Source organism: Mustelus asterias, chromosome 12 (genome assembly GCF_964213995.1).
Source record: "Mustelus asterias chromosome 12, sMusAst1.hap1.1, whole genome shotgun sequence".
Classification (NCBI taxonomy): Eukaryota; Metazoa; Chordata; class Chondrichthyes; order Carcharhiniformes; family Triakidae; genus Mustelus; species Mustelus asterias.
In genome coordinates, this window is record NC_135812.1 from 21,078,278 (window position 1) to 21,100,764 (window position 22,487).

The 22,487-nt window shown below is 40.5% G+C and overlaps 1 protein-coding gene across 2 annotated transcripts in view; it reads left to right on the forward strand.

The window, feature by feature from the left end:
• Window positions 1-217: 217 nt before the first annotated feature.
• Window positions 218-22,487, forward strand: part of phf12b (PHD finger protein 12b) — a 76,246-nt gene continuing 53,976 nt past the window's right edge. For both annotated transcript variants that reach the window (XM_078224906.1, XM_078224907.1), the window contains exons 1-2: window positions 218-1,108; window positions 1,444-1,625. In XM_078224906.1, the coding sequence (XP_078081032.1) occupies window positions 1,043-1,108; window positions 1,444-1,625 (248 nt within the window). In that variant the 5' untranslated portion in view covers window positions 218-1,042. The remainder of the gene's footprint in view (window positions 1,109-1,443; window positions 1,626-22,487) is intronic.

Here is a 22,487-nt window from a genome sequence, read left to right on the forward strand (position 1 = left end):
TGGGGGAGAGGGGCAGAACGGCGCGCATGCGGAGTGAGCAGGCTTGAAGAGGCTTGCCCTCCCTCCCGTCTCCGCCCCCCACGAAAGGAAGTCGGAGCGGGATTGGCTGAGCCCTCCCGGCGGCCATCACGCGGTGGGACGAGGGGGTGCTCGACGTCAGGGGGTGCGTAACCTCAGCCGAGCGACGTGGGTGGGGGGGGAGGAGGAGGCGGAGAGTGCGCAATGGGCATCAGATCACGCGCCGGCGCGGTGGGAACTCGGTCAGAATTCTGGGCGCCTGCGCAGTCGTCCCTTTTCCCTCCCCGCGGCCCCCCTCCCTCCACCCCCCCAATCGGTGGCGCCTGCGCAGTGCGTGTGATGTGTGTGTGGAAAGTTTGCGCCAACTTGGAGGCAGAAAAAAAATGTGAAGCGAGCAGCGGCCCGGCCTCCCGAGTGTTTGTGTGTGTTCTTTGCGCTGGCGGGCTTCGGGCAGCCCCGAGCGCCTGTGGCGGCCGCCGCGGGCCGCGCCTCCCGTCCAGCCGCCGCCGGATTGTCCGCTTCATGCTGGTGCTGCCTTTGCGCGCGGATGGAAAGCGAGTAGTGGCTCGATGTGATGATGGTCGCCCAGGAGGGAAGGCTTCACGTCGGTTAGGCCGAGGCCTGGCGTCGCTGCTGCTACTGCTGGGAGCTGGAGCCCGTCGAAGTGCGAGCGGGGTGGCTGCGGATTCTCGTGGATTTACCATTATTATTATTGCCGCCGGTTGCTGTCGTCGTCGTCGTTGTTGTTATTATTATTATTGCTGCTGCTTCCCTTCACGTTGAAGCCGCCTGCCTTCGATCGGCCCCGGGGAGAGTGGAGGGGAAGGAGCCCCACAAGCGGGGGTTCAGGTGGAACTCGAACCCACCCCTCATTTTCTTCTCCCCCGACGGATTCTTGTGGGTGAGACGGCTCAGGGGGGGCTGCTTCCTCCTCCATCACAGGGCTTCTTCACCTTAAAGAGAGGGGGAAAGACACACACATATATATACACACACACACACACACACACAGCGGCCGTGTTGGATGTGGGATAAAATGGAGACCAAGACGATTGTCTACGACTTGGATACCTCCGGAGGGCTGATGGAGGTGAGATTTTTTTTTTCCCTTTGCTCCTCGGCCCAAACCAAATCTGCAACCCAGATTGAAATTGAAAGCTGCAGCGAGAAATAATAATAACCCTTCCCTCTATCTATCTCCCCACCCCCCCCCTCTCCTCCTGTACAAATGGCCTCTTTCTTTCTCATCCGTCCTTTTGTTATTTCTGCCTGCAGGGGCTAGAGAGAGAGGGGGGGAATAAATAAACCTTTCAGTTTAATCTTTGATACAGCCGCTTTCTCCTGCCTCTTTCCTTTCCAAAAAAAAACAAAAGGGGATGGATGATGTTTGATCTTTATTCCTCTCCCTCCCTGCCTTGCCTGCAGAAAATCCAAGCGTTGCTGGCCCCTCCGAAGAGCGAGGAGAGCGACAAGAAGGCCAAGAAGCTGGAGAAGGAGCCTCGGCGGAGCGGCCGGGCCACCAACCACGACACCTGCGACAGCTGCAAGGAAGGGGGAGACCTGCTCTGCTGCGACCACTGCCCGGCCGCCTTCCACCTCCAGTGCTGGTCAGTCACTGCTTGCAGCCCTCGGCCTTTCCTGCAGCCCCTCTTCCCAGAGAGGGGGGCGCCTGGCTCGGGGTTGTATTACACTGGTGGGGAGGGGGAGGTTGTTTTGGGTTAGGGTTTAGTTTTGTCCTCATCCTTTCCTTTCTGGTGCTTCCTTGTGATTTCCAAGGTTTGCCTTCAGAGTGTATGGACCTGGCTGTTGTTTGTACTGCAGTAGCTGCGATTAAACCACTCACCCTGACCTGCTTCACACCCCCCCCCCCCCCCCCCCCGTATTGCTAACTGGGGTCTGAGTGAGGCCCGAAGCTGAATCTGAACTTTAGAAAGGTTGAAAGAAGCTGTAAATGTTTAAGCATGTGGTGGCCCCTGTTAATCAAGTGAGGTTCTGCTGTCAGTCGATTCTGATCCTGGCTGTTCTGAGCCATCTCTTCTCTTCCCCCCCCCTTTGACTTTGCAAACAGGGCCTCATGAAGGTAGGGTTATGTATACGTGTGGGGGGGCGGGGGGTGTTACTGACTAAACATTCGTCTGTGCTTCTCTTCACGGCCTCACTTGTCCTCTGAGATCGCTGCCTACTCACAGGCCTGGTCCCTGAACACCCATCTATGCAATGAGCCGGATGCCTTCCTTTCCTCCACTTTGTGTGTGTTTGCAAATACGCAACATGGCGACCTCCGTTTAAATTATATTTTCGATTCGCAGCGCCATTTTAGTTGACTTCTCGGTTCGGGAGGTTAGTGTTGGATTTGGACTGAGTTGGCAGCGTTCTTGGTGATTTTGGAAAGAAGTGTTGGAGTTCTGGGGGCGCTCCGGGACACTTTGGGGTTTATTGTTGTAGCATTTTTAAGGCTTCCTTTTTTAAAAAATTCTCCCTAAAAGTAGCCATGTTATCCTTTAGGGTTAAGGTTATTACTTTGGCTCTTCATGAAAGACATTCCATTCTCCCTGGCAACTCCAATCTTTGTGGCAATGATAGAGATTTAAAACTTTTTTTACTTTTAATGTGTGATACTTTGGTCAGTGTAAATTTATTAAAACCTAATGTTTTTTGTTCAAAATATTATATCAAGTAGAACAAGTAGTACTTTGCAAGATGTTCTCACACCTGAAGCTTTACGGTTGATATTAGAAATATATCTTTTTTCCAGTTAGTTTACTGTCCGAATAATCCATTAAATTCCCCCTGCCCCCAGTCAATAAACTAGTTTGGTTTGTTTCTAGAGCCTCTGCAGTAGAAAAAGGTTTTAGTTAATGGCTTTATCTCTCAAGTAAATGAACTCCATACTTGTCAACCATTAGTTCTCTTGTCAAGTTTTATTTAATTTTGCATAATGGACTTGAAGCATTTAGTAGTATTGAATTTCAGAATTCTTGTGTTTTATTAAAACATGCTGGATTATTCATTACCCTCCAAGTGATGCCCTCAATTGTGTATGGCCCCTGTAAATTTCTAACATATTCCATAATCCAGAGATTGGAATTTGGCATTTATTTTGATGTAGACGTTTAATTGGACTAAATAAATAGATCGCATTTTGGTGTAACGTTTCTATTAATTGTTTTTCTTTCCTCATGTTTGCTCAGTACCAGAAGCTGTGCAGTAAAACAAGAAGATTTTCATTTAGATAGTGCCTTTCATGACCTCAGGATGTCCTAAAAGGTTTAATGACCAACAGGTAGCGTAGGCATTGCAGCAGCCACTTTGTATACAAACAACAATGGTAATGACCAGATAATGTTTGTGTGATGTTGATTGAGCAATTAATATCGCCTAGGGCTTTGTGAATGCTATTCTTTGAAATAGTGCCATGGGATCTTTTAGGACCACCTGAGAGCTCAGGTAAAGCCTCAGTTTAACAGCGCACATAAAAAGTAATACCTCGAAATGTGTAGCACTCCCTCGGTGACCTAGATTTTTGTGCTCAAGATTCTGAACTGAGTCTTGAACTCTCAGAATTTTTGACTCAGGCCAGAGTGCTGCCAAATAAGCCAAGGCTGAAAATACAGTATGTAATTAATGACATATAAACATGAATTGAATTGCTTTATCTACATTATTATGATACTTTTGGCCAGTATACAAGTAGAGTGGCACCTTTTACGAGTTCAGTGGTATTCCTGAATGCAGCTATATTGAACCTAATTTTTTTGTGCAATATTAAAGAGTAGGCTAAGCCTAAATTTTATTAACGTTCACACCCCCTCTCCCCCTCCACAAAAACAAACAGTGATCATTAGTGATTTTACGATATTTGCTTTCGTGCTTCCACTGTGGGCGGTTGCATTTACTAACCAGGACAAGTGAACTTTGGACATTAATGGCAAATTAGGATCGTGCGGGAGAGCGGTATTTGATCAGTTATTGTTATAGGGTAAAAATTCAGTTCAGAAGAACTTCTGTCTTTTTGCCTTAAGTAAGGGACACGTGTGCCAGACCTCAGAGTTATCTCTTTTGTACTGATTATGTACTTGTCTGCAGCCATTTTAATGAATCAGTAAAGGGTTGATTATTAGGTGTTTTTGATCAGTCATAAATTCCGAACCTGGTTCTGTTTTTTTTTTCATATGATTAGCTTTTGCAGTGTATGACTTCATTTTTGAAGTTTTAAGTGTTAATTGGGTATGAAACCCCCGATAGTTTTTGAGTGCAGGAAGTTGCACAAAGCTTCTTGCCGCAGGGGATATGCTGCTATGTAAACAATATCAATTTTATGTTAAGACTCCAGATAACCCGCTCTTTATGGAATTTTGTCAACTGGCATCTCTATGTATATTGAAAAAAATCCAGTGCAGTACTTTAGTGCCTCCATTTAATTATGGATTTTTACTATATACCATTAGATTGGAGGTGAAAATATTCTTGTAGTGTGCGTACCTGCCGATGCCACAGCTGTTGCCAATTGAATGATGTCTTGAGAAGTGGTGATGGACCTTGAAGTGCTGCGTGATAGGGCCCCAAACAATGTTGGCTGTAATCCGCAATGTCATGCTGCATTTATTTAACATTAATGTGCTCTTTGAGGGAGTTTTCCTAAGTAGGACTCTTCCAAGTTCGAGTATCAGGTCACATTCTATAACACTGCATCAAAACTTTTAAAAGGCATTGCACAAGGTCCTTGTTTAAAATGATACAACTGATTAAACCCACAAAATTGGGCTGTACCACATGCCATTTATTGGGGGTTTTTCTGTCATTAGTTCTGGAGGATGTGGTTTACTAGGTGTTTGACTCATCAGTTTTGTGTGATAACTGTACACTACTTGTATTTTGTGCCAATCCTCCTTGTATCAAAACCAAGTAGCGCAGATGGATGTCCGAAACAAAAACAGAAAATGCTGGGAATACTCAAGTCAGACAGCATCTTTGGAGAGGAGAACAGAGTTAACAAGTTGGTCATTGACCATTCTCTATGCATTGCTTCAATATAGGGTGTGACTTAATTAAGCTTCAGTGGATCAAATGGCTACTCTTGCCCTTGATTTTTTTTAAAAAACCTTTTGTTTGTTTGAACCTATAGGTGGTGCTTGTATTTTTGCTAAAAAGAACAATGTAGTTGCAGTAGCAAATTAGGATAGAGTTGAGGTCACTGAAGGTATTTCCCTCATAAAGATGTAGTCTTAACTCCGTTTGAACATACAACTAACAGTTTAATGAATTTTCTTGAATGGGTTTTATCATTTACATGCCCTCACTGCAGTTTGAAAGCTTGCAGAGTCAAGCAGGAAGTTGTGATTTGATGTGCTAAATTTTGAAGGAAATGCACAATAGTTTTAAGCCACTGTTTATGATAAGTTGGCATAACCTTTGCATGATCATGCAAGACTTCAGGTATTCAGGATGAATGAAATCCAAAACATCATCAAACAAAAGAAGCAATGGTGTCATGAGAAAAAATATTTTTGCGCAGGAAATGGTTAGGTTCTGGACTGATGAAAGCAAATTACTGTGGATGCTGGAATCTGAAACAGACAGAAAATGCTGGAAAATCCCAGCAGGTCAGATAGCGTCTGTGGAGAGAGAATAGAGCCAATGTTGCGAGTCAGAAACCAGCTCTGACGAAGGATCATCCTGAGACCTGCTGAAATTTTCCAGCAGGTTTCTGTTTACGTTCTGGAATTGCTTGCAAATGTGGTAGAGGCAAATTCGATTATGGCTTTGAAAAGAGAGTTGGATTGTTATCCGAAGAGGGAAATCTTCCAGGGCTATGAAGAAAAGCTGGAATAGTGGCTTCAGGTGCATTGCTCATTCTGTAACTCATGGAACTATAAATATTTCAGTTCTTAAGTTCTGTCTGTTTAATGGAAGGCACTTATTAATGGCCCAGGTTATGTACTCAATGATATGGAACGAACGTTGGATGGAGTGATTTAATGTTTGGAAAGTTTAGCATTCGATAGTCATGGTCAGAGCATTTCTTTTTGCTGTCTTTTTATGTTCCTGTGTAGTTGGAAACTAGGGATTAATTTTGGTGCTTCTAAGAATTATGACATCCCTTAACTTCATTACACCTAGTGTTTTACTAGTCGCAGAAGCTGATCTGTTCTTTAATTTCTACGTTTGGGATTTTTGAGTGATGTAAAATTATGGTACGAATAGAGGCAGAGGTTGTCTGAAATTTGAATGGAAGTTTCAACTGAGAAATTCTTTAGTTGAGAGGATGCCAGTTGAAATATTTGGGACATATTTAGTGCAAATGATGTGCATGTCAATTTTTGTTTAATAGCACCTACTAATTAGCAAACTTCCCAATAAACATTAATGCAGAGGGAGCAGTGATTTTTCTTTTAATTACTGCATTCTGTTTGCTCTAAGGATTGCAATAGTGCTTCTGCTTTCACTAGCAAAATTAATTACGTAGCCAGATGTTTAGGTCTTAGCCTCAAAAAATAAATGTTCCTTTAGATTATAGTCACTTTCATTTTAAACCTCGTCTTTGGAAACTGATATTTTTTGTGCAGAGTACTTACAAACATTGAGATGGAAAGAAAAATTGGGGTTTGGACTGGAGGTAATCTTGTGGGCCTCTTGGCATAGAGCCTGAATGGCAATGAGCTTGGTAGTAGAAGTAGGCTCGCAGTCACCATGAACAAGGCGAGATTCTCACCTAGTTGGATTATCCACTGAAGAAAATTGAACTGTTACTCTCCTAGCAAGATTTTAACTGTGATATGTCATTGTACAAAGGAACCTGTCTGAAGGTGGCTGCTACTTTTAAGATGTTGTGTATTTCCAACATTTTAGAAAAGACTGATCAGCCGTGACTCTTTTTCCTTGGATTAACCTATAGCGAGATTCCATATGTACTGTTGCACCATTATATAAATGCCCTGTAGCTTATTCTGCATTATAGATTCCCTATTGTACTAATGATAAAGGCAAAATCCAGAAACAACATGGACAATGCTAACACAAATGTCAGGCATTATAAAACTTTGCTTATTCAGAATATAGTTTATATAGACGCACAAACCTGAATGTTTATTTGAAGACAGTTAACATTTAATCCTCAGTCTAGCTCATCATTTATTTTGAGCAACAGGTGACTATAACAGAAGTCGTTGTGATTGTGGGGAAGATAGCGACAGTTAATTGTGTTGTTTCTGTCTGGTACCATTGTCTGTTTTTCATTTATGAATGATACTCTAAACAGTTTCAGTCAAGTCTTTGAGCATTTAAAAAATATCCATGCAGTAAATGTTTTGTGGACCATTAGTAGTGGTTTTCAAGAATTGAATGCCGTGTTGGTTAAGGCTTTTTAAAAGGTATTATTTGGCTATAATATTTAGTAGCTGAAGATATGTATTGGATCATGCAGAATGAGGTTTTATTAGACTATTTTTGAAGCCAGTGGGGAAGCGTTGATTGAGGAAAATAATGAAAGATAGTTCTGTTGTCATTGAGCTAAACAGTATGTTGTATTATTGAAAGTTAATTTGGTGATTATACACTACCTCCAATGTATTTTTTCTACATAGAGTTTTCTAAGTTTAGTTGGAAAGATTGATCCATAGTTTCTTTTGCCTTGACTTTATCGAGGCATGGAGGCACAGTGGTTAACTCTGCTGCCTCACAAGGCCAGGGACCCAGGTTCGATTCCGGCCTTGGGTGACTGTCTGGAGTTTGCATGCTTTCTCCATGTCTGCGTGGGTTTCCTCTGGGTGCTGTGGTTTCCTCCCACAGTCCAAAGATGTATAGGTTAGGTGGATTAGCCATGGTAAACGCACGGGGATAGAGTGGGTACTAATGTAGCAAATGTCATTTTAAGAAAATGCAACAGTTAGTCTTTGATCCTTTGATATAATGGCTGTTATTTGTAATGTTGGATTTAAAGTTAACACTGTTGGAACCAGTTAGGTGATGAACAATCCTAACTGTCTCAGTTCATTTGAATGCTGACTTTATTTCGAAACTGATGTTTTAATGTGTCACTGCACTGCCATGTGTGTTTAAATATTGCGTCTCATGGTTTAACTAATTTTGTGACTTGTGATGCAGTAAGAGTAACTGCCACATATCAGTATTTATCAATTAAAGACAGGCAATTAGTGAAATGCTTGCTTTAAAGAAAGGTGTTTACTTTGACAGATTTATTTTACGTGCCTTTGGCGAGCCTGTTGGATTGGTGAAACACCTCAAGCTTGTTTGTTTTAAATTGTAATTTCATGAATATTAATAGAACCATAGAAAGGTTGCAGCATAGAAATAGGCCATTCAGTCCATGCACAGCCAAAAAAGAAAACACATCTAGCTGCCCATTCTAATTCCTGCACCCGCTCCGTTGCTTTGCAAGTTACAGCACTTTAGGTGCTGATCTAGGTACCTTTTTAAATAAGCAGAGGGTTTCTGCCTCCACTGGTAAATTCTACTGGCAGAATCCAAACACCCACCACCATCTGGGTGCAGAAGATTTTCCTCCTGTCCCTTCTAATCCTTCTATCAGTCACTATAAATCTGTGCGCCCAGGTAATTCTCTCTCCTGATGAAAGCAGGGCATCCTTGTCTACTCTGTCTAGGCCCCTCATAATCTTGTACCCTCAATCAGCTCATGCCCCAGTCTCCTCAGTTTCAAGGAGGACCGCTTGTCCAATGTTTCCTCAAAGCTGCAATTTTCAAGCTGCAGCAACATTCTTGTAAATTTCCTCTATCTTCTCCAGAGCAATTGTGTCCTTCCGTTATGTGAAGACCAGAACTGTGTACACAATTCCAGCTGTGGCTTAAACAATGTTTTGTACAGTCCTGTCATTGCATCTATACTTTTGTATTCTATGTCCCATAAAGGAAAGGATTCGGTATGCTTTCTTTACACCCCATCAATCTGTCTTACCACTTTCGGAGACCTGTGGACATGCGTTCTGAGGTGTCTCATTTCCTCTACCCCTCCCAATATCCTCTCAATTATTGTTTTCCCTAACTTTATTTGTCCTCTCCAAATGCATTACCGTTCACTTCTCTGGGTTGAATTCAATTTGCCACTTTCCTGCCCACTCAACCAAACCGTTGATATTCTCAAATAGTTTAAGCGGTTTTGACAAAATAATTTTTGTTTATGGTTAATGACCCTCAAGTAAGATTTTGAAGTAGTTCATAAAGATCGGATGGTGGCATTAGGTTCAATTCTGATGAGCAGAAATCAAGCTCTCTTTAACTGCTTTTGTTTTTCCGCGCTTGTAGAATACTTACTACTTGGTTTGACCTGGATTAGCACTTAACTGCCTTTCCTCATCATTTTGTGTATTAATGCAGCAAATAATTTTAGATTACCATGGTTTCAGATCTGAAGTTTGTCAAAACAGTAAGAATGCTAGAATTGGCTTTATTTCCCACATCCTTTGACCTGGTCTAGAAATTTTTTTGAAGCCAATTGTTTTGCTGTCGCTTTCCAAGCCCACTCCTTCACATTACAGCCTGCGCATTAGTAACCCTTGTAGATTGTTGTCTGGCTGGAGATTACAGTGTTAGGGGAGGGTCAGGCCTCAGACTGATTTAGAAACGAAGATGAGAATTTTATAATTAAGGTGGTGCTTAGTTGGGCACTAGTTTAGGTCAGCAAGAAAGGGGTGATGGGTGAACACGATTTGGTGAGAGTTAGGACATGGGCAGCAGAGGGTAAAATGTGGGAAGCTGCCTTGGGATGTGATTGTGCAGTCAATTCTGAAGATAACTAAAGCATGAATGAGCATTTGGTTGCAGAAGAACTAATGCAGGGGTCGAGTTTAGTAATCTTAATATGTGGTTGAAAGTTCATCCTGGGGTTGAGTATGATACGGAAGTAGCAAACTATTTCATTCAGTCTCAGTTGTTGGGGGCCAACAGGGTGGAGTCGGTGGCAATGACAGGGTTTATTGTGGGGGGGATCAAAGACAATGGCTTCAGTCTTCCTGGTGTTTAATTGGATGAAATTTCTCATCCAGCACGGGATGATAGATAAGCAGACTGACAATTTAGAGACAATGGAATGGTCAGGAAGGGGGTTGGTGAGCTAAAGGTTGCATATCATCAGTGTATGTGTGGAAACTGGTGTGTTTTTGAACTCTATTACCGAGGAACAGAATGTATGTGAGAAATAGAGTCCCAAGGATCGATCCTTGGAATGCCAGAGCTAAAGGTGTGCGAGTGGGAAGAGAAGCCTGGTTTTATTTGGATGCAAATTGAACCTGACACTTTCAATCCCACCCAGCTGGATGATGGTGGAGTGTGGTTGGGGGAAGATCATGTCAAAGACTGCAGGCAGGTCAAGAAGGTTGAGGTGCTATAGTTTGCCTTTATCACATTTACATTGGATATAATTTGTGGCCTAGATAAGAGCTATTTTGGTAATGTGGCAGGGTTGGAAACATGATTGAAGGGATTGAAGCATTCAAGGAAAGATGGGTAAGGATTTGGGAGCGGACAACTTATACTGGGACTTTAGAGAGGAAAGGGAGGTTGGAGATGAGCTGGTAGTTTTAAAGGATGGCAGGGCTTGAGAGGGAGAGAGAACAGTTAGCAATGTCAGCTAATATGGGATCTAGGAAAACAAGTTGGGTTTTCAGTAGTTCAGTTGGATTAAAGTTTTGAGAGCAGCAGTTTGGTCTCAAAAGATGAACTAGGACAGAACCTAAAGCAAGGTACAAGTTCTGGGATGGGGGTGGACAGCTTGAGAGGAAGTTGGGCCAGGTGGGCTGGGGAAAGGGAGAAAAATGGCAGAGGCAGCTGATTGGATGGATTCAATTTTGGTGACATGAAACTTGTGCATTTACCTGAGGTGGACATTGAAAGAGACTGGGAAATGGATTTAATAAGGTGGCTTGCAGTAAAGAAGGAGTTACGTTTGCATTTCGGGATGCAAAGAAACCAAATACCACATGTTGAAATAATTGTGGTGAAATATACTTTCTTTTAAAAGGTAAATATCATTTCTAAAGTTGATGTTCATTGTAATGACCAGTATATTATGGCTTTCTTAAGATTTTCATTACCTTCAAACAGATTACAGTCCTCATAGAAGTAAGTTTTCTTGTGGAGAATGTATTTGTTTTGCTAAATTAATGTGGCAAAATAACACATTTGGTTGAGAGTCATTCTGGCAGCAGAGTGCAACAAAGCCAATCTAAACTGAGTACAAATCATGTGGGGAAAAAAGAAAAGGCCGTTAAATAAGCAATTAAGTTTCCTTTTTTCACCTCAAAAGATTAAATGTTCTTCTGACCCCATGGTTTTGACGTCAGAAAGACCGCCTACTTCCTTTTCCAGAACGTCACTCGTCTCCAACATTTCCTGAGCCCATCTGCTGCCAAAACCCTGATCAATGCCTGTGTCAGTTCCAGGATGGACTGACTATCCATGTTCTCCTGGCCAACCTCATCTTCCACACTGCATAAACCATTGAAATGGACATTGTACAAAAATTTCACATGCTCACCATTACTCTAGACTGTAATCCAAAGGTCATCCAAAACTCTCCTCCTTGTTTTGCCTCTAAATGATTCCGTGTTTTTCAATCTGCAGATCAAAAGTTAAATGATTTGGAAAAGTTTGCTGATTATTATCAGTTTCTGTTTTAACTGGTCATTTTCCATCCCAAGTTGTTATTGAGCTCCACTGCAAGGTAGCAAAAACTGAGTGTATCTTCTTGCTTGATATCAGTAGCCTCCTGGTTAGATTTGTTTATATTCAGTTCGATCCAGAGTAAAACAACTGGAAATGGCAATAAATTAATCGGTAGGTTCTCGTGTATAGAAGCAGTAAGATCCTTTGTGCCAGTTTCTCTCTTTCGAGGGCAATTCTGTGTGAACATGTCTGTGATCTAAATCTTGCCACCTAACAATCCTTGATAAATGGAAGTCCTCTGTGATTTGATGGCTTTAGAATTTTTTTTAGTATCATAAATTGCACATTGCAACATTGCATTTGGAAGCGGTAACTGCCAAATGTCAGAGTTTCTTCCACCACATTCCTGACACAACTATTAAGTCAATCGAGTTGTGTACAAAAATGGATGCCAGATTAATAACTATCTGTGCTGTCTTGTAACTATTTACTCAGGTGAGTTTGCCTGCTGTAGCAAAGCCTGTTTGATGCTTCAGGCGTTCTGGCTTTGTGATTAATTTTGTCCAGTGATGTTGTCTGTATTGCTTAGAGACCAGGAACTTCTTCAGAGAAAGTATTTTTCTGTGTCTAGTCTTCTGTTGGAAAACCTGGGCATACAGTTTGTCCATCCTCTTGGTCAATGTATCATGCAAGGGAATTTGGAAGAGGGGAGAAGCGGAATTGCCGTTTTTTTTAGTAGGCAGTTGGGTGTGGCCTTCTGAAATTTTCATTTTTGATATTATTGGGTGTTCATTTCTTGTCCGTAAACCATACTTTCTTGGATGATCAATTTTCTATCAACACTTGCTGTTAATTTTGACAGGTCAGCCTGTTTTGACAGTTGGCAGTTTTTGAGTACCAGGTAATTTTAGTGAGTTTTTGAAGCCTTTTAGATATACCAAAGATAACAAACAAAATAAATTTCCCAAGTGTGACAGAAACCTGTCTTGACTCCTCACTGTTTTCCACAGTCCAGAAAAAATGGCTTGGTGATCTATCTCTAGTTTGTCATTTGGAAACCCTTACTCTGCAAGGGTTTTGTACAATGTCCAAATCTGTACGGTAACCCATGTCATACCTTCACACTTCTACAATGAACTGTGTGAAGGTATGGCATGGGTTACCATACAGATTTGTTAAAGCTATTTTAGTTTTTTAATACCAGGATCTATTCCAGTTGAGTTTACTGCTTTGTGGAACCTAAAAAAAAAAAATCATCTGCTTTAAGATAATATGCATATTTTCATCATTGTTGAAAATATAATTAATGTTATTGATGTAACCAGTTCTACTAATAGTCAGTGTTTGAAGTTAAATTATTTAAATGATGTACCTCTCAGCATTATATTGAATTTGGTTAACTTGTGAGGATTTCATTAATATTAAAAGGAACTGTTAATTGCTAATGAATGGAGTGTCGTAAGTTTTAACATTAAATATTCTCCAAATATGAGGCAAAATATACATTCAATAGTACGGCTTTAAGAACAATTTGAATACATGACCTTTAAGTGTGGTGAGGAGGCATCTCTCCAAGATTACAATCATGGGCAAATTTCAGGACTAGATATTTTGCAACAAAACTTACCATAGTGTTCTAATTTGACTAATGTAATGTGAAAATGTGTTATCACAGCTTGTATTTAATGGGTTGGCTAAATTTCAAATTGTGAGTTGATTCTAATGTAAGCTCAGCTGTTTTTATGCTGGCATAGTTCATTTTGTTTCACTGGAATTCAGGCAACATAAATTACCAATAAGCTCAAATGGTGTCCTGGTGCGGGTTTCTGATTTTACTGATCAATAAACCATGTTTTGTCCATAAAGATAGATTGGGGTTTTCTCATCGCTTGTCCTCCAAGCAGCTGCTCTTACTTTCCCTCCTGAAAGAAACTATTTCTCTGCCTCGTACCTGGGGTTGCCACTTTTTAACTGGGGCTCTTGCTTCTTTTCTTCCAATGCCACGATTCCTTGCTATAATCCTTCACTATTTACAAAGTGCAGCAAAACGTGTCAAAGGCGTGGAGCGAACGTGGCAGGATTTTCCTATGAAACACATATTGGAGTATTGTTGAAAACTAGACATGCTGTTGAACCTGTACCCTGTGAGGAGGACACAGAGGCTGCTAAGCTTTACAGGATGTTTAAGTAGAGGAGAATTTAGTCGATGGAGTAGCATGTGGAGAAGTGTGAAATTATTCACTTTTGGTAGGAAGAATATAAAAGTTTTTGTTTTAAAAGGTAAGAAATCGGGAGACGTTGATATTGGGGAGAATTTGGCTGCTCTTTTCCCAAACATTGAGGTCCAGCAAGAAATAATGGGGTTGGAGTATAAAAATACTATGTGGTGACCTACGTACATCTTTGGTCTCTATGCCACAGAAAAGAATAAACTTGCCTTAGAAGGAGTGCAATGTAAGTTTGCGAGAATGATTCTTGGAAAACGAAGGCTCTCCTATGATGAGAGATTGAGTAGAATGAGCCAAATGGGAGATGATTTCACAGACGTAGATAAAATCCTGAGGATTTGACAGCTGAGGAATTGTAGCACCCTTGCTGGAGAATTTAGGAGACATGGCTTTCATTAAGGCATGTTTAGCCCTGAGATGAGAAATTTCTTCACTTGGAGGATTGAGCATCTTTAGATTTTTCTACTCCAGAGGGCTGTGTACGTTCAGTCATTGAATATAACTCATGACAGAGATTGATAAATTGCACTAAAGAAATCGAGGAATAGATTGGGAAAGTGGAGTTGATGTCCGTTCAGCTGAAATCTAATGAATATTAAAAAAGTTGGAGCAGGTTTGAGGGGGTGATTTGGCCTACTCTAGCTCCTGTTTCTTAGGTTCTTATTGGAAACAGGAGAGTGGTGCTTGGAAATAGCTTTCCCCAGATTGCAATACAGTTGTCATAAAATATACTACTCAACTAACTGCTGGCTTTTTGACATAGAACAGTTGAGCCAAAGTAAACATTTTATACTAGTTTCTTTTATGGCGTTTTTCTTTTATAGTATCACTGACGTTTTTAGAGCCTCTTGCCTTTTTGAATGCCCTTTCTTATGCCTGCACAGGTAACAAATTGGTTGCATGGCATGACCTCACTGGACCCAATATAAACATTTTAACTGCAAGAGTATTAAATCCTACAATGTCTTGTGATTATGATATATTATGTTGGCCAGCTAATTTGTTGGACATTGCTTGACTCTCTTTTATAGATGTGTACTTTTATAGTAGTGAGAAGTTTTTCTAAAACTTTTAACTAGTACACCAGTTATTTTTGGAGGCGTTCAAGTTCATCTGTAGAGTCATACTTGTACCGTTCCATATCATTTCTGCTAATTTTGTTCTTGTATGACGCATTAGCATTTCAGGAAATTTGACCTAAAGACCCACATGTAAGGTATACTTTTATTTAAAATGTTACCTTTAAATAATTAAGCTCTGTCATGAGTTAGTATTTCATCTTGTGTGAAATTCCAGAAGTTGCAAATGTAATCCATATCAAGCCTTCAACAGTACTCCTGGAAGCTAAAATTATTCATTTCGTACAAGTGGATAGATGGTGACCTAATAACGGGGTAAATTAGAGAGTTGGTCAACTTGCATTGAGTTTGTTTGTTGTGTTGTCCATTATGTCATGGTGCCCAGACTAAATGCATATATAGGCAAAAGTGAAAATTCAGAGTACTTTACTGCTCAGTCTCTCCAGACTCCCGACAAAAGAAAAACGGGTAGTAATTATTTTTTTCTCTCATATACTTTATGCAAAGTGGCTTAATAAACAGTTTAAAAATAAGATGAAAAGTTCTGTTTGTTCAGTGTTGGTTTTGTGCAAGTTCACAAAGATTAAAATTCTGTAAACTTAAATTTGTTCAAGTTTAATGCAATTTGGAAAATGCATTTTGTTTAAACTGTCAGAAATCCTATTTTGGAAATAGGTTAACATTTGTATAGGCTGTGCTGTAAGTTTAGGACTTCATTAAGAATTGAGAATACATCCATTCTTGAACGTCTAGTTTGCTTCCTCCCCATGAAAATAGTACTACCCAGTTGAATGCACTGCTAAGCTCATTGAAGATGAATATTTATTCCTTCCTGCTTCCCCCACCAAGTGTACTTGTTACTGGAAAAGTAACAAAGCAGTCAGGTGTTCACTGACTTGTAGAAAAAAGATCTCTAACCGTAGTTGTATTAGTTCCTGCTGTGACATTTTATGGCAAATGAACAGTCTTGTTTTATTAAATGGAAAACTATCATTCTAAATCCTCCAACTTGAATGTTAATGACACAGTCAAGATTCACTACCAGCTAGCATATCTCTGTGTTTGCTGCTGAACACAAAACTTAATGTTTTCCATTGTATGTTGCTTAGTTTCAAAATGCATATTGGCTTCTTCCATGCTGTCTATTAATTGTGGAAGAAATTAAAAATTCTGCACATGCATAAATTACATATAAGCATCAACAAAGCCTTGTGGAAAAATGGTCTTGGGATGTCAAAATTTTTTAAGATTGTAGAAGTATCCTTTTTGTTTAATTATATCTATTCTTAAACAATATTAAAACTTGAGTTTATAATATGGTGTCCGTGATGTTTTGAATTTGGAGTGGAGGAATTTGCACAAAGTTCTTAGGATCTCAAGATTCCTGAAGTCAAAAAATTACAGCCAAGGTTTAAAAAATTTTCTCTAAGAGCGGATGTACACCAGAGGAAATGTTTATGTTGCCACTCTGCTCTCTCGAGGCTGTTGAAGTTCTGTAGCTTGTTTAAATTGAAGAATCTTATTCAAGGACAATCATGGAATCATAGAATTCCTCTGGTACAAAAGAGGGCATTTAGCCCATCGAGTCTGCACCACGTCTCTGACAGAGTATCTTACCTATGCGCTCTCCCCCATCCTATCCCTGTGACCCATGGCTAATACATCCAACCTACACATCCTGGACATTAAGGGGCAATTTGGCATGGCCAGTCGACCTAACCTGCACAATCTTTGGACTATGGGAGGAAACCTGTACACCTGGAGGAAACCCTCAGACACTGGGAGAACGTGCAGTGACGGTCACCCAAGGCTTGAACCCGGGTTCTGAGACTGAGGCAGCAGTGCTAACCACTGTTCCACCCCTGGGAAAATCTAGAGCATTTACTTCAAAATAGTCCTACGTCCCTAAAACAAAATCCATCTGGCATGGAGTTTGACTGCGTTTAGACTTGTCACTGAAGCAGATGAGCATTGATATCATTGAGGAGAGTCTTAAACCCTTGAAAACAATAGGAGCTAGCTACAAGAATCTGTAAAAACCTGTATTTGTCACGAGAAGATTTGAGTTTCATTTAATATAATCTATTTTGATCAATTTCTTCAATGTATAATGGGAATTAGTGCTTGTTCACTGCCATTTTCAGCCAATGAAATACTTTTCAAGTGAAGTCAGTATTATAACATAGGGAAATGCAGCAGCCAGTTCTGCGTGACAAGACCTCACAACAGCAACAAGATAATTAAGAAACAAGTTATTTTAATGATGCTTGTGAAGGTATCAAGTTTGATCAGATCACAGGCAATCTCCCTGCTCCCATTTGAATCATGCTATTAAGTTGGAGAGCAAACTGGGCTTCAGTTTACTATCTCATCCAATAGACAATGCCTCTAACTATGCAGCACTCCCTCAGTACTGCACTGAATTGTTGACGTAAATGGTGTGCCCAAGTCTGTCAAGCGGGCCTTAAAACCACAGGTTTCTGAAGTGGTGTGAATGTTATTGCTAAGTCAAAGCTGACCCCTAGAGGTATATAACGAATTTTTGTGGCTTGTCTGCTAAGAGCTATGGGAACCCCATAGAGAAGTAGCAGTTATGTATCTTCTGCTAGGCAGTTTGTTACGATTTGATTGTGTATGAATGCTGTTGGCTAACAGCCATCAGCAAAAGTGCACCAAATGAGATCCACTCCCCCACCCTTACCTGGGCTGTTTGCTGTATTGCTGTGTGTCCATATCATCTCTAGTAGATGGAAAGGTGCCAACATCTAGAAATTTCAGTTTCAGCTTGAGAATTGCAGAGCTAGAACAAAAATGAGCGGCAGAGGGCAGTGTAAATATTCAGGGTACGTACGCCTTGATTTCAAATATTTTGCCGTCAGTGGATTTTAGCATTGGTTTGTGCACACTGCAGTTTTAATCTATAGTGAATTGTGAAACAATGCAAATGTTATCTATTAAAGTTTACTTTTCTTATTAATGTTACAAGTAGGCTTACATTAACACTGCAATGAAGTTGCTGTGAAAATCCCCTGTCTCCTGATCAATATCTGTGTTTAAGACAGTGCTTCCCAAATGTTTCCTGATATAACTCCATTTTAATGCCACAGACTTTGTGACCCCAGTTTGAAAATAGGAAGTCGAGTTGTTGACTGGATAGGGGCGTAGGGTTGGTGGCTGAGAGTTGTTTGGGGATATATATTGGGGGAGGAAGAGGTTTAAAACTTCATGGTTTTTCCTGAAAAAAGTATAGATCCTGCTTTTTATGGGCTGTGATTGTAGCCACAATTGGAGATCAGGCAATTAAGTCACGCCCACAAACAAAAAAAGTACTAACATTTAAAGGGGCCTTGCCGGTGTCAAAACACCGTTCCAAACTTCACGGTCACCATTGCTGTCTTGAGCTTATGATCACAAAATTCCATTCTGTGGCCCACAATTTGGGGATCCCTGCTCCAAGATATTTTGTATTGTTCTCAAACCATAGAATTCCTACAGTGCAGAAAGAGGCCATTCAGCCCATTGGGCCTGTACTGACTCTGAAAGAGCACCACACCCAGGTCCATTTCCCTGCTCTATCCTCATAACTACACTCATTTACCATGGCTAACCTACACATCTTTAGACACTAAGAGACAATCTGGCATAGCCAGTCCACCTAACCTTCACATCTTTTGGACTGAGAGAGGAAACCGGAGGGGAAACACGCGGAGTCGGGGAGAATGTGCAAACTCCACATAGAATTTCCCCAACTGACTGCCCAGGCTTTCAGGAGAAAAAGAATGAAACCCCGATCAGAAAACTGTAGTGAACCACCATAGATGAAAAGATGGTAACGCTCCATGTACAGCTCTTCTACACACCATGACATAAATCATGACACAAGGAATTTGCAAATTTAAACTTAATGGATAAAAACCAGACAAAGTCAAACCCAGGTGGCTCCCCAGTGGTGTGAGGCAGCAGTACTAGCCACTGAGCCACCCTAATGCTCTAATAAACTATTTCCTACCTCAGGTGATATGGGAGCATCTCCCATTAAAGTATTTGCATCAGAATCCATGATTTCTACAACAACATTTTCTTCCAATCTTTTCCCCGTTTCCCACCACCCTCAAGAAGCTTGCTTAATGTCACCATGGGCTTTCAGGTTATCAGCACTAACTTTACTTCTATCCACTGGCAAATTGACAGTGAGCTTTATGGAGAAGGGAAGATACTGATTTATGCAATAACAGTAATGTACAGGAATTCTTGCTGCATCACACACACACAACTGTTCCAACACTCAGATTGGCATTGTGGAAAGCACAGCATGTTATGCTAACATAGGAATGTAATTGAATATCCACTGCTTTCAGTCTGCAGCACGCAAGAGGTTTTTTTTCTCCCAATTAACTGGCTCCAGTGTTGCTCTGCAGGATTTTGGCAATCAGTTCTAAGGCTTGTGAATTGAGAAAAGTTTTCACAATGCTGCTTGCTCTGCAAGGTATGTCTGGTTTTTATCCATTCAGTTTAAATTTGCAAATTCCTTCTGTCATGATTTATGTCATGGTGTGTAGAAGAGCTGTACATGGAGCGTTACCATCTTTTCATCTATGGTGTTTCACTACAGTTTTCTGATCGGGGTTTCATTCTTTTTCTCCTGAAAGCCTGGGCAGTCAGTTGCAGGCCAGTTCATTTTCAGATAAAAAGTGTTTATAATTGCAGCTTTTTGGGACCGATTTGTATTTTTTTTTAAAAGAACACATGATGTTGGTTGTCTTTGGAGTGTAATGCTGAAACAAATTGATATACTTGATTAAGTGCATCCTCGATGCTTCCTTTCCAATGCAAATCATCCAACCATCTCTCTTCAGTACAGGTTCCTGCAGGTGCCAGTAGTGCCCGTTGATGTAGGGAGAATTTAGAATGTTTCTTCTTTAAAATGGGGAAAGCAGTTGTGTATATCACACTGCCAGTGAGTTGATTTTTTTAAATTTGGGGATTAATTATCTGATTACACCCTAAAATCAGTTTCAGAAGTCTACTTTTTCAAAGCAGCGCGTTGATATAAAGTACTTCAGTAATTCTTCCATGTTTGATCATATCTCCATGAGGTAGGATAGATTTGCAGATATCACCATGATGGATCATTATGCACAAAAAATCACTGGCAACCTTCAGTCCATTTTGTAAGCAAACTTTTCCGTTTTCAGTATGTCTGAGAATGCATATAGCTTGAAACTAAGGCATGTCCAAACCCCTCCATATGTTAGTAGCTTGAGGAATAAATGTTTTATATTGTGTCAGAGACCCAAACTAGTGCAGTGGTCTAATCTTCCTAAGCACGCAACTTCCTAAATGTGAATTCATCTGGTGCTCATTACTCAATATTTGTTGATAGGATGTTGCATTCTTTATCCATTTAGGAAATGTAAAACAAATCTGGACATTGAATGCACACCAAACTTAAAATAGTCCGGGAGGTTCTCCAGGATTGAACAGCAACTTCCTTTTTTGGCATATAGGGCATAACCAGAGAAAAATGCAATGAAGATAAATATTTCATTATGGCACAATGCATCTTTCTCTTTCCTACACCTTCAAAATTTACAAGATAATTACAATTGAGGAAGGTCTTTTGAACACATCTTCATCCATCCACATTGACCTACATTCCCTGCCCAATTGCTGCATCTCTTTGTTGAATGTCTCCAGGATTCATATTGCTACTCCTCTCCCTGGAAATCAATTCTAAGTGTTGATCACTCTTTGATGTCAAGCCTAATTTGCCATTTACTAATTTGAACGTGAGAACTTGTCCTATGTTTCCTGTTTCCACTTCCTAAGCTATTGCTTGTACCTTTTTAAGATCATCTGATTTTTTTTTACAGGCTGAAATAGTCATGTTTCTAAAGGCTTTTTGCATTTCTTTCAACCCATGGACATCTTCCTTGCTTTTCAGTGACTGGATTATGATTTTAGCTAATTAATTGGCTTTGTTAATTAGATTTCCTGTTTGTGTAGGCTCCATTTTTGTTTTTGGTTGATGTATTTGTGTTGGTAAGGAGCTTGAATTGCTGATAACACCAATATTAGGTTTTGCAAACAAATGATTGATAAAAGGTTTCAGGGTTATCAATATTGTTTGTCAGTCTGGTGGCTGTTGATCTTGACGTGTAATATGATAGAAATTGGTACCACTACACGTTCAAAGAAACATACTTGGAGGTTGAAGAGACAGAGTTGACAATGTACATGTTTGATGCATTAAGCATTCTTTTCTGTGACCCACCAAAGGAACAGATGGGTCTTCATTCTTTCTTGCCCCCAGACCTATTAGCATTCTGGAGTGTGCTTTCTAAACAAAGAAATAGAAGCAGGGGTAGACCATCAGGTCCTTCAAGCTTGCCCCGCAATTCAAATCGATCATGGCTGATCTATACCAGCCTCAACTCCTTTTCCCCAAAGCCTTCTATTCCTTGATCTATCAAGTATTTATCTACCTCCACTTTAAATACCTCTAATGATCCAGCCTCCACCACCCTTTGGGGCAGAGAATTCCAGAGATTCACCGCCCTCTCTGCGAGATGAAATTTCTGTGCATCTCAGTTTTAAAGGACCAGCCCTTTATCTTGTAGGTATGTCCCCTTGTTCAAGACTTTCCCACTAGTGAAAACATCTCATCTACCCTGTCAAACCCCCTCAGGATCTTATATGTTTGAATAAGGTCACACCTCACTCTGAAACTCCAAGAAATACAGACCCAGGCTATTTACTTGACAGTACAACCCTCTCATCCCAGGAATTAGGCTGGTGAATTTGTACCGCCTCCATTGTTACTATATCCTTTATAGGGTAAGGGGACCAAAAGTGTATGCAGTATTCTAGGTAAGGCCTGCTTTGTTCCCTTGTCTCTGTTGAGCAGGTTTTTAAAAATGACTGTTTACTAATTATGTAGTTGCTTGATATTTTAAGAAAAAACAAAATAGCCTGTTAACTTTAGACATTGCCAATATTGGGATTACACTCTTCTATAATTTAGTTCTCTAGATAAAGATTTTTGTTGGTTTGATTTTTTTCTTTTATAGTTTTGAATGTATTTAAATAACTGATTTGGCCTGAGGCATATACACTTAGTTTTGTATTTCCAACAAATTGGTTGGATGTCTTTTGTACTCCCAACAAATTGATTGGATGCCTTTTGGTATTAATCAGAGGAATTTCAATGGCAATCTATTAGGTTAACTAGGGAATGTAGATGGTTTAATATGCCTGTGTGTTTTTGGAACAAGGCCAGAAAAGTTTGTGTAATCACTCACGTCTTCTAACTTGGCCTTTCAGCTAAGATCAAGCATCAGGTCAAACCCAAGATGAGGTGCAGTGCCTTTTCTTGTCAGCTTGGATCTCGTGTGCTGATCATGAACTGGATTCAATTTGAATTTGTTTTTGGAGCAAGCAAGGAGATCGATTAACAGATTGCCCTGTCCATTCTGCGCATTGGCTTTGGAATTTTTAAGAATGGCACAAAACCTTTTTAAAGAAG